At 36.7% G+C, this 12,069-nt stretch overlaps 2 protein-coding genes across 2 annotated transcripts in view; both read left to right on the top strand.

Annotated features, from left to right (window-relative positions):
* LOC109841422 (splicing factor 3B subunit 3-like) overlaps window positions 1-2,979 on the top strand; it is a 29,251-nt gene extending 26,272 nt beyond the window's left edge. Inside the window, 2 exon segments of the mRNA XM_020410387.1 lie at window positions 330-821; window positions 2,270-2,979. Of these exon segments, the coding sequence (XP_020265976.1) occupies window positions 330-821; window positions 2,270-2,407 (630 nt within the window). The 3' untranslated portion in view covers window positions 2,408-2,979.
* Window positions 4,385-12,069, top strand: part of LOC109841421 (organic cation/carnitine transporter 7) — an 8,732-nt gene continuing 1,047 nt past the window's right edge. Inside the window, exons 1-5 of the mRNA XM_020410386.1 lie at window positions 4,385-4,804; window positions 5,647-5,915; window positions 6,378-6,615; window positions 10,316-10,868; window positions 10,966-11,168. Of these exons, the coding sequence (XP_020265975.1) occupies window positions 4,745-4,804; window positions 5,647-5,915; window positions 6,378-6,615; window positions 10,316-10,868; window positions 10,966-11,168 (1,323 nt within the window). The 5' untranslated portion in view covers window positions 4,385-4,744. The remainder of the gene's footprint in view (window positions 4,805-5,646; window positions 5,916-6,377; window positions 6,616-10,315; window positions 10,869-10,965; window positions 11,169-12,069) is intronic.

The following is a 12,069-nucleotide window of genomic DNA, read 5'->3' as shown; positions in this document are numbered from 1 at the left end:
GTTTTTAAAAAGAAAAACAGAGGTTGTATTGCCAATATCAAGCTTAAGGGGTAATAAGTGTCACGACGCTATACTACAAGAATGTCTGTGCAGTTAAACCCTAGATTAAAATTTGAACATTATTTTATATAAAGATTGATAAAGTTTGAGCTCGTTTTAGGCCACTATTTGGAGATCATCTTGATTATGTATCTCCCTTCATTCCCATCTTTCTCTATGCACACATGAAGAGTGCAAGAAGGGAATTATTCTCATGAATCAGTTAGTTCGTATTCTACATGTTTGAGGTTGTTTGCTAATTGATTTTGCACTTCTGGGTGTGATTGCAGTCATTTCACTACTGCAAGTACAGATGGGATGAAAACCAACTTTACATATTCGCACACGATTATGTTCCCAGGTGGCTAACAGCATCATATCATATAGATTTTGACACAATGGCTGGGGCAGACAAGTTTGGGAATTTTTATTTTGTACGACGGCCACAGGGTGTCTCGGATGAGATTGAAGAAGACCCAACTGGTGGGAAGATAAAGTGGGAACAAGGGAAGTTGAATGGCGCTCCCAACAAGGTGGAGGAGATTGTTCAGTTCCATGTTGGCGATGTTGTCACGGCCTTGCAGAAGGCCTTATTGATACCTGGGGGTGGTGAGTGCATCATTTATGGCACTGTTATGTGCAGCTTAGGGGCATTACTTGCATTCACCTCTAGAGAAGATGTTGATTTCTTCTCTCATTTGGAGATGCACGTGAGGCAGGAACATCCACCATTATGTGGCAGGGATCACATGGCTTACAGATCCGCATATTTCCCAGTTAGGGTATGTTTTATTGGCACTTGTACCACTCATCCATTACTCATGCTGCTTGATGAACACATACATTTTTTTTTTCAATAGCATTACGGCTTTGGTTGCCTGCTGTTTAATTTTTCAAGATGAGTCTGCTTCTTCTGATCTCTCTTACTTTTCAGTACATGTCCAGTAAAAGTAGTCTGACTTTCTCTTCTTTATTTTTCTTTCTAATAGTGGGGGACATCAAAAAAAGAGATTGTGCTTTTGGCCTTCAAAGATCTAACTCTAGGGTCAACTTTAGAAAAAAATTGGTTAGTTCTCTGGTGCTAGAGGGTGGCCATCTTTGTTGAACCTTCATTGTTTCACACATCTCCATCTTAATACTCACTAGCATCATAATATAGACTGAAGATAATCAGAAATTATAAGCCTAAGACTAAGGTGGTTCTTGTCCTAATCTCGGTCCTTTTTAATCTAGTGCCATGTAACTAAGTATAAACTGTGTTAAACAATAAATTGGACCTTCTTTCTCTCTTTATATTTTGATGTTATGATCTTTAAATTGAAGTCTATAATAGTTTTTTATGAAAAATTGATGAACCGTCTGGTGCTTGCTTTTGCAACCAACTTTTCTGATAATAGTTTGTTTCATGCACTTGGTTTTCTCATTACACAATAATATGTTGCCTATTCTGTTATCAGAAAGGTGAAATGTCTTACATAAATATATTCATGGAAGCATAATGGAAAAGATATTATCCGTTAGTTTTTTATTAGCTAGATAGAAACATGAATAAGCATAGGGATTGGGATGCGTTGAATATTAAATGCCATGTTGGAGGTACAAAGTTATGAACCTGCTCTGATCATGCTCTCCTCCATCATAATAGAAGTGCATGAACTTATGTGGATCCCATCAGTGTTTGGGCTCGTGCCTGGTGCAATCAATTGCACACGAGGTGCTTAAACTAAAGAACAAGTAGTGAAAGTTAAATGCATCTGTTGACTTATTGATCAGTGTTAAATCATGGACTCTTAAGACGCTTGATTCTGTGAAAAGTTACTGCCGGGCGCCATGACAATTTCTGTACTTTCAGAGGGAAATTGAGGTGAACTTGTGAATGAGGCTTACCCCCCAACTTCCAAGCAAAACTTGTGAGTTGGGTTAACAAATATCTGTAATTTCGGAGGAAAACTGAGGTGAACTTGTGAATGAGACTTACCCAGGCAAAACTTATGAGTTGAATTACCAATCATAGGGGAATGTGGACATGGTAGGGTTAATTCAGAAACCCTGTTAACTTCGGAGGGTTTGCAGGTAACTCCCTTAACTATTTTAATTCAACCCATGAACTCTGACGGGTTCCGTGTATAACCCTCCCTGAACCTCTTTTATCCAATAAACCAGCACTAACATGATCTTTATATGGGTGGAACTACTGTTTCTCACAATGATGTGTTGTATTTGCCTGCAGGATGTGATTGATGGTGATCTGTGTGAGCAATTCCCTACATTACCTCCTGATTTGCAGAGGAAGATTGCTGATGAATTGGATAGAACTCCGGGGGAGATTCTGAAGAAGTTGGAGGATGCTAGAAATAAGATCATCTGAGAAGCTGAGAGCAAATCATACCGTATTGATGTGCAAGCAAACAGGGAAAGGATATCTCCGGAAGCCTGCCTTCGTAACAAGTGAAGCTTTTTTGGTGTCAGTGGGTTCCAGTTTTCTTGGACAGCTACAGAATGACCACCTAATAATTATCAGATGAAAATGCATGTACCAGCAAAGTTATCTTTGGACATGTTTCCCTCCATCTTCTGATCTTTCCTCTGTTTGAGTAGCATCTGGAGTTAAAGGCCTTCAAGTGGATTTTGTATGCTGTCTATTTCCTAACGATATAGTCGTTTGTTTCTAACTAGTTGGGTTCCTTCTGAAATTGATTCTTCCAGAACTGATAAATTGTTTAACCGTTTGTGGGAAACGAACCGCTAGGATTGTCTCGTTTTAAGGTGGTGCTATGCCCTTTTGTGTCCATTGTTCTGGTATGGCTCTCACGTTCGATACCGGACGTCACGCCACGTGGTTATTTAGCAGTCGAGACAGCCACCAATATTGGGCACTTAGGGGCTGTTTGGTTGTTGTTGGTAAAATTGTGTATTTATGACACAACTTGGAAAGTTGTTGTCCACCTCATTAATTTTACTTTTATACTTTTCTTTGTTTGTTTTTGATTCCATTGGAATCATAAATTGCTTGTTTGATTTGTAAATGTAACTTTAATTGTTTGTTTGGAAAGTGTAAAAAGTGGTCCATACTTAAATGATCATATTGGTTGGAATTATTTTTTATTATTTTTTATTATTTTTTCCTGATTTCAATGTCAGCTTTCTCCTAAAATCATGTCTTTTTTTATGAAGTCACTTTACAAGCCACATCAGCATATGAAATCACTTTATACTATTTTCACAACTACAAACAAACAACTGAAAGTGATGAAAGCTGACATTGGGACCCATTTTTTTACACTTTTCATCCTTTTACATGGTAAAAACATACAACCAAACAGCCCTTTAAACTCTTTCAAATTTTAAATTAGCCCCTCAAATTACAATTGCTATTAGGTCCCTCACATCTTATTAATTACTTCACATTAGGCCTTGCCAATGGCTGTGCCATCTTAATTGCCTACTATTAGTCGTTAACCACACATGGTAAATTACATTTATAGTTTCAATTATGACATGTTTGGGAGTTCACTTAGGGTCTGTTTGTTTCATTTTTCCTAGAATCCAAAACCCATTTTCCTTCACTTTTTCACTTTCCCCACTTTCTTTAACCCACTTTCCTTCACTTTCTCAACTTTCCCCCAATAATATTGTGACAACTCATCTCATCACATCTCATTTCTTACTTTTAAAAATAAACTAAACACAAGAAATGAGTCACATCAATCAACTCATCTAACTCACCTCATCCAACTTTCCTTCATTTTCTACCATCTTTAAAAATTACTCACATCATCCAATAATATAGTGACAACTCATCACATCTCATTAAAATTTCCTTATATCCCTTTCCTCCAAAAAAACAAGGAAATTGATTTTTCTAAGTATGGGTCACATCATCCAATAATATAATGACAACTCATTTTCTCTCATTTATTTTCTTAGTTTTAAGAATGAACCAAACACAAGAAAGAACAAAAAATAAAGAAAATGGAGGAAAACATCAAAAATTACTCATCTCATCCAATAATATGGTGACAACTCATTTTCTCCCTCACTTTCTTTCCGAATTTTGACGAACCAAACATCAAAAAATAGAGAAAAATATCAAAATTCATTTTCTCTCCCCCACTTTCTGTAATTTTTCACGAAACAAACAAGCCCTATTTTACCCTCGTAAATAGAAGGAAAGAGAAATTCATTACCCCCAATTTGAGATGTACCATTTTGGCACAAATTCACCCCTCTATTCCCCTTTTTTTACCGTTGTAAATACAACTCCTAAACAATATTAAAATTACATTTCTCCACCTCTCTACCCTCCATCCAAAGATGCCATTAGTTGTTCCCTCTCTCAAATCCCAAATTAAAAAAAAATATATATATATAAAAATAAAAAAAGAAAAACCGCCTTCGTATCGATCTCGTCAACGCGACCCGTTGATGATTTCATATCTGGATGCCTCTCGCTTTCTGGTTCTCGGCTGTTATTCATTAGATTTCCCAAACCCTAAAGCATTCATTTCCGTTTCGACCCATTCATCTAGCAAGAACCTCCTCCTCTTTCCTCAATCCAATTTGCTTTTAGCTCCTTCAATTATTGATTGATTGGTGCAAAGGACGAATAGGGGGAGAAATAAAACGGCCATAGAAAGAAATAGATGATGAGAAAGGAGGAGGATTTGGTTTTCTTTTGAACGCGGAAAAGATAATAGAAGTGGGGATGAATCTGAGGGCGCATGCTGTACAACAAAATATTCAGGCCGAATGTGAAGACGAACAGGTGATCATCTTTTTGTCCCTACATATCCTCTCTCTCTCTCTCTCGAATGGTTTCGATTGATTTTTTTCTCATGTAAATTATAAGAGTCGCCTTTGAATTTGGGTAACTTGGTTTTCTGAATTCCTTCGCACTTTGATAATATGCAACCCTATCAATCCTACGAAATTCCTGATTAAGAACTGGAAGGAACTTTTGCGAAAAGCTATCCAAAGACTATGGGAATGTGATGCTAACATCACCCCAGTTATGTCACTACCATCATCATCATCAATCATGTAAGACTTTTCCACTCAAAAAAAAAAAAAAAAAAAAAAAAAAAAAAAAAAAAAAAAAAAAAAATCAAAAAAAAAAAAAAAAAAAAAAAAGAAAAGAAAAAAGAAAAAAAAGAGAGCCAGCTCTTTGGAGCAAGCCGCTTGTTTTCAACCCTCTGTTAGTGCCAAAAATATTTGGCTTGGAAACTATGTGCAAAAAGGACTTGTCATGAAGCTAGAACAACAATATATTCAAATTATTCTAAACAGAAAGACAGTCTAGAAGAAGAAAAAAAAAAAAAAAAAAAAAAAAAGAAAAGAAAAAAGAAAAAAAAGAGAGCCAGCTCTTTGGAGCAAGCCGCTTGTTTTCAACCCTCTGTTAGTGCCAAAAATATTTGGCTTGGAAACTATGTGCAAAAAGGACTTGTCATGAAGCTAGAACAACAATATATTCAAATTATTCTAAACAGAAAGACAGTCTAGAAGAAGAGGAGGTGCGAGACGATTTCTTCTTGAAACTACAATTAACTCTGCAAGATGGTAGATCACGGGCGCTCTTGTCATCATTTTGATTACCTGTTTTTTCATCAGATGGTAGATGGACCCTCTTCATATACTGTTGATGAAGCACTCTTGTCCATGGGCTTCGGTTACTTTCAAGCCCTTGTTCTTGCTTATGCTGGTATGGGTTGGATTTCAGAGGCAATGGAAGTAATGCTTCTCTCATTTGTTGGGCCAGCTGTTCAAATTGAGTGGAAGCTTTCTTCTCATGATGAGAGCATGATCTCAAGCGTCGTTTTTGCTGGCATGCTAATTGGAGCCTCATCTTGCGGCATAGTCTCAGACGCTTATGGTAGGAAGTAAGTCATTTTCCAACTTCTTCAAGTAGCGCTCACCAACTATAGGTTTTGTCTGCTTATTAAATTCTCTGTCTTTGCATTCCAAGCACCTTTTAGTTTGTTTTGTCAAAATTGATTCAGTTTTGTCTGCTTATTAGCATTCTTGTCTTTGCATTCCGAGCACCTTTTAGTTTGTTTTGTCAAAATTGATTCTTCTGTGGTGCTGTAGTGCTGTACTCAGTCAAAGCAGTCAATACAACTCTTTAATGAGATAAAACTTGTATGGAAAAAGGTGTTTGATAGAGATCATTCAAATACATTCTACTACTTGTTATTCCAAAATTTGTAAACGTGCCAACATTTGAGTAGGCTTTGTCGCATGTTAATTCATCTTATTAAAAAGTTTTTTTATAGTAGTTTGTGTATTTCATAGAATATCTTTCTCCTGACATTTGTGTGCCCTGGCCCCTTTGACTTCTTCAGGAAGGGATTCCTCTTTACAGCTATTGCTACCAGTGTGGCCGGTTTGCTTAGTGCATTCTCTCCCAACTACATTTCTTTAATTATTCTTCGTTTTGTGGTCGGCATTGGACTTGGAGGGGGACCTGTTGTTGCTTCATGGTTTCTGGAGTTCATTCCTGCACCAAATAGAGGTACATGGATGGTAGTCTTTTCAGGTTTTTGGACTGTTGGCACAATCTTGGAGGCTTTGCTTGCATGGGTATAGCTGATACGTTTCCACTCTGGTTTCTCTTATATAATCTATGTTGTTTCCTTTAGTCGTATCTGTAGTGTTAGTAGAAAACTTACATCTGTACTACTTGTAGCTGATAATATTGCCAGCCTACTCCACCTGTGTCGTGCTTCTTTGACATTGCTGCTCTCAGTTGAGGACATAATAAGGACATAATAAATTGACCCTAGAGGCTAGCAACAGATTAAATGTAGTTGTTAAAGTAAGAGAGAGAGAGTCTTAGGTAAATTTTCCTTGAGTTGAATATTGAGTGTGCACATATATTTATACAAGTAGAGGAGGGTGAGGTGTGTTCTCACAACCAATGTGGGAATAAAACCCAATATAATACACTATTATCAACAGCCCCCCTCAAATTCATGTTGGATCAAACAAAGTGAGTTTGCATACAAGAAACTGGAACCGATGAATAGGTAAGAACTTTGTGAAGAAATCTGCAAGCTCGTCAGCGAATGAGACATAAGGAGGTAGAATTGTCTTGTCCTTGATAACTTGTTGACGGACAAAATGAGCTTCGATCTTAATATGTTTAGTCCTTTCATGAAATATTGGATTATTAGCAATCTAGATGTCAGTCTTATTATCACAGTAGAGAGGAGTAGGAGTCGTAACAGAAATACCGAAATCACTGAGAAAGCGATGAAGATGAATAATCTCTTTAGCTGTTGTGGATATTGCACGATACTCTGCATCGGTAGTGGAAAGAACAATAACATCTTGTTTCTTACTCCGCCAGAAAATAAGAAAATCACCAAGAAATATATAATAAACTGTGGTAGACTTTCTAGTAGTGGGATCACCAGTCCAATCAGTATCAGAATATGCACAAAGCTCTAACTTAGATGTAGCAGAAAACATAAGAGAGCGAGTGCTAGTACCCCGGAGATACCGAAGAATCCGTAATAAGGCAACATAGTATACAGAACGCGGGGTACTAACAAATTGACTGATAATGTCAACATCATGAGAGATATCTGATCGAGAGACGCACAGATAGACCAACTGGCCAACAAGATGTCGATATCAGGTAGGATCAGATAGAGGCTCACCATCAGTAGAGCAAAGTCTGACATTCTGTTATAGTGAAGTATCGACAGTTGCATCGTCAGTTAGCTCAACTCAATCTAAAATATCCGAGAGATACTTTTGTTGAGACAGTAGTATACCCCGTGGGTCTTGAGAAATTTCTAGACCAAGAAAATACCAAAGAGATTGAAGATCCTTCATGTGGAACTGTTGTTGCAATTGAGATTTTGCGTACTGTATACCAGCCACATCATCACCTGTAATGATCATATCATCTACATAGATGAGTAATAAAACTCTTCCACGCGATATAGTGCGAACAAATAGAGAAGCATCTTGATGACTTTCTATAAAGCCCACCTTGAGCACAACATCGCGAAAACACTCAATTTAGCTTGTGGGAGTAGAGAGGATTTGACTGGTTAGGATCAATTTAGCTGCACTAAATAAGATCTGCTTCAAGAGTGTAGTTGTAAATAAGAATTTTTCAAGACCTGTCTGAATTATTAAACACTACCTTGTACTATCATCTATGCAAAGCTGTCAGATTTTTGAATAATCTATTTCCTCAATAATCTTAAAAAAAAAAAAATCAAAAGTGTTGCATTCTTTTAAATGTTTTTTCATTGAGTTCTCTTTGTGGGGATAGGATAGCACAGTAGGGGTGGCAAATAGGCTGGTTGGGTTTTGATTTGGTCAATTTTGACCCGGCCCATATGAGCTTGACACTAACTGGTTCCGTTTAATAAACATGTCAAGAATCAACCTGTTTATTTAACAGGTTACCCCTATCTGACCTGAATGACGGGCGATTTGTATACTTGTCTCTACATAAATTTTACTGGGAATCGGTCTTCACTAATAATGAGTTGGAACTGCGAGATCTAGATAGAATACATGAGAACTTTGTTAATGAATCTTCACAGGAAACACTGATCTTAATATTATATCATGATTTGGTATCTAAGTGGCTAGGCCACTGTACTTATGAATTTCATGGTCTTGGTTCGTTTAGTAATTTGTTCTCTCTTTGGAAACTTCAAAGTTTGTGATTATCGGGTTCTTACAAAACAAAAGTTTGCGGGGCCCTTGTCTTGGATGAGTGATCTTTATGCTCTCAGTTGGGTGCTGGGCAATCACATTCAGTCATGTATGTAAAATTTTGAAATTCTTTGTTGAGGTGGTTGATATAAGATTTGATTTGTTTGAGGGGTTAAGGGAAATGTGAGGTGTGAGAATGGAGAGGGGACACAATGGGAGTGGGGTGACAAGCGGAAGGGGGAAGGAGCTGCACAGACTACTGGTTGTGTACCTTTCTTTCTGTGGGTTGAGGAGGTTGGTGAAGTTGATGGAGGGAAACGAATGCAATGGGTTGCGGAGGGTTACGTGTGATTAAATGGGTTAAATGGCTCATACGGACCCAATTTAACCGAATTAATAAAGGGCTAGTTTGGGTCAACTTGTATATGACCCAAATTAACCCAATTAATTATGTGTGAGAAGTGTTAGAAACACGCTCAAGGAGCATTCAAGGTAGTTTCAGCATTCGACACAGGTGTATCGTGTCTGATGCAAGTATGGCTTTATTATGCAATAACCCATGTTACATAGCTATCATGTCATTCATGGTAGCATAATTCACAAACAAAGTTAGATGTTAACATGAATGGCTGCAATCTTTTACGGATTTTTTTAAATTATGTTTTGGTAAAGTAAAATTTGTATTTTAGTTGTAAATGTCAATATATAAAATGCCTGAAACAATAACATCACGGTTTTCAGATATTCGTCAATTGAATTTAATTTCAAGTAAGACTAGTAGGTTTATTTAATCCCTCAAGTTTCTTGAACAACACATTAGATTTACATCCAGGGGTAGGTTAATTATTGCTTTCATTATACCTTTTCCTTGTTGTCTGTAATTGAGATCTCGGGACATCAATTGTGGCAATGGTAGGGTAAGGCTAGGGTAAAGAGCTTGCCCTTCCCCTTGCCCTACCCTAAATAGGTCACCCTTCCCTTTGCCCCTACCCTAAATAGGCTTTACCCTTAGGGCCTGTTTGGTTGATTTCCTAAAATCAAAGAAAAGGAAATAGGATAAGGAAACCATTAAAAGTTGATTTCCATCCATTTCCTTAAAAAAGTCATGAAATGAGTTTTCTTAAAAATGAGTCACATCATCCAATAAAATGGTGACAACTCATCTCATCTTATCTCTTTTCTTAGTTTTAAGGAGTGAACCAAACACAAGAAAAGAACCTATTATAGGAAATATGTTTCTTATAATTGATTTCCTTATTTTTTTAGCTAACCAAACAGCCCCTACCTCATGGGTAATTTGTGGACCCTACCCTACTGGAATTAGGGAGAAAATTACTTTACTTTGTAGTATATTACAGAATTACTCAAATAAAGATAGTGAAGAGTTTATAAATAGGCTTCTCCAAGAAAATCCCCAAACATAATTCTTTTAAAGTTGAACTAATACCAGAAATAACACAAGAAGATTCATGAAAGAGTTACCTAAGATAAGTTATTAAATATCCATGAGTTAGTTATGATGATGATGATTAGACTCAAGATAATTTTCAGTTTATAGACCTTTGTATTGAAGATTCATTCTTCTGCCTGATTTTTGCAGGCTGTTATGCCAACTTTGGGTTGGAGGTGGCTACTAGGATTGTCTTCATTGCCATCATTTCTTATGCTATTATTTTATGGTGTTACTCCTGAGTCACCTAGGTATCTCTGTATGAAAGGCTTTAAATCTGATGCGATGCACATTTTAGAGCAGATGGCCAAAGTTAACAGTGTGGCTCTCCCATCTGGCGTACTTATTTCCGATTGTAATGTTGAGCTGGAAGAAAGTCCTGATCCATCTGAAGGAATACGCTTAATTACAGTTCCCGATCCATCTGAAGGAACACACTTAGTTACAGTTTCCAACCAAAATATCACCACTGACAAGGAAACCCAGGTTGGAGCCATCGGTATATTGTTTAGGCTTCTTTCCCCAAAATTTATCAAATCAACCCTTCTTCTGTGGATGGTTTTCTTTGGTAATGCATTTTCGTATTATGGGGTGGTCTTGCTAACTTCTGCATTGAGTAATCGGAACACTGATTGCACATCGAAGTTGTATTCAGACCATTCAGGGGTCCTATATAAAGATGTATTTATCACTAGTTTAGCCGGTAAAGTCTGAGAGAACACACATGTTTTCGTTTTATATATGCAAGTTTCAAGCAGTGCTCTTCAAAGGATTGCATTCATACTTCTCTTTTTTTTCAGAGATTCCTGGGCTTATTTTATCAGCTGCGATTGTAGATAGAGTTGGTCGAAAGATGTCAATGGCAACTATGCTTTTCATTAGTTGCATTTTCTTGGTCCCGCTTCTATTTCATCAGAAAGAAGTATTGACAACAGCACTTCTGTTCGGTGCTCGGATGTGCATTTCAGGAAGCTTCACTATTGTCTATATATATGCTCCAGAGGTCAGTATGAGATTTCTAATACATCTTTATATTGGTGTAATGTACAGTTCTAAAATTCGCCACTTAGCAATTCCCCAAAATGCGGAATGTTCCTACTTGCTTTATTTGAAGGAATTTAAATTATTTTTTGAAATTTTAACAACCTTGGGTACTAAGAAAATCTGATAAATCCTCGAAAACAGCAACATGTCCCTATGCCAATACTTGAAAAAGGGATGCTGGTAGGGATAACACTATATTAAACCTTCAACCGAGCATGTAAATATCCACTTTAAATGTCATAGAGTTTAGTGAGGGATAGGGGGAATGATCTTAACATCACGAAAAGGATATTTTTATTTCTAGGACACATTAACATCTCAACACATCAGGGAAATATTACTTTAGTTACATGGACTTGTTTCAGATTCTAAAAAACATGCTTCTCATTGATGATTGATGTCCTACAGAGAAACATATGGGTCGCTGGTCTTTAATAAAAAGAAAATTTAGCTAGAGATCCTCAAACAAACTGATTACTTTGCTAAAGAAATCTTTGAAGAATAGTTAAATTGATTTTCAAGATTAGAGGCTTCTAAGTACAAAACGATGAAATAACACTATCTAATTTTATCTATTTTCCTGAATGTATATGCTGAACAATATCATATTATGTTTAAATATACCGATCATTTTGTATATTATACATAATTCTCACCTCATATACATGCAATTGCATATATTTATGTACATGATAAATATGGTAATGAGCATTCTAATGTTCTTAGCATCAGGCATTATGATCTCAATTTCGATGATGACTTAAACTTTTCCCTTGCCAATTTTTGTTGCGGAAAAGGAAGAATCGTCTTAATATTGATTAGCTTTTACCAACGTATATGATATTTGAATTTTCTAGCAT

Source organism: Asparagus officinalis, chromosome 5 (genome assembly GCF_001876935.1).
Source record: "Asparagus officinalis chromosome 5, Aspof.V1, whole genome shotgun sequence".
NCBI lineage: Eukaryota > Viridiplantae > Streptophyta > Magnoliopsida > Asparagales > Asparagaceae > Asparagus > Asparagus officinalis.
This window is presented reverse-complemented; position numbering and strand designations above follow the sequence as displayed.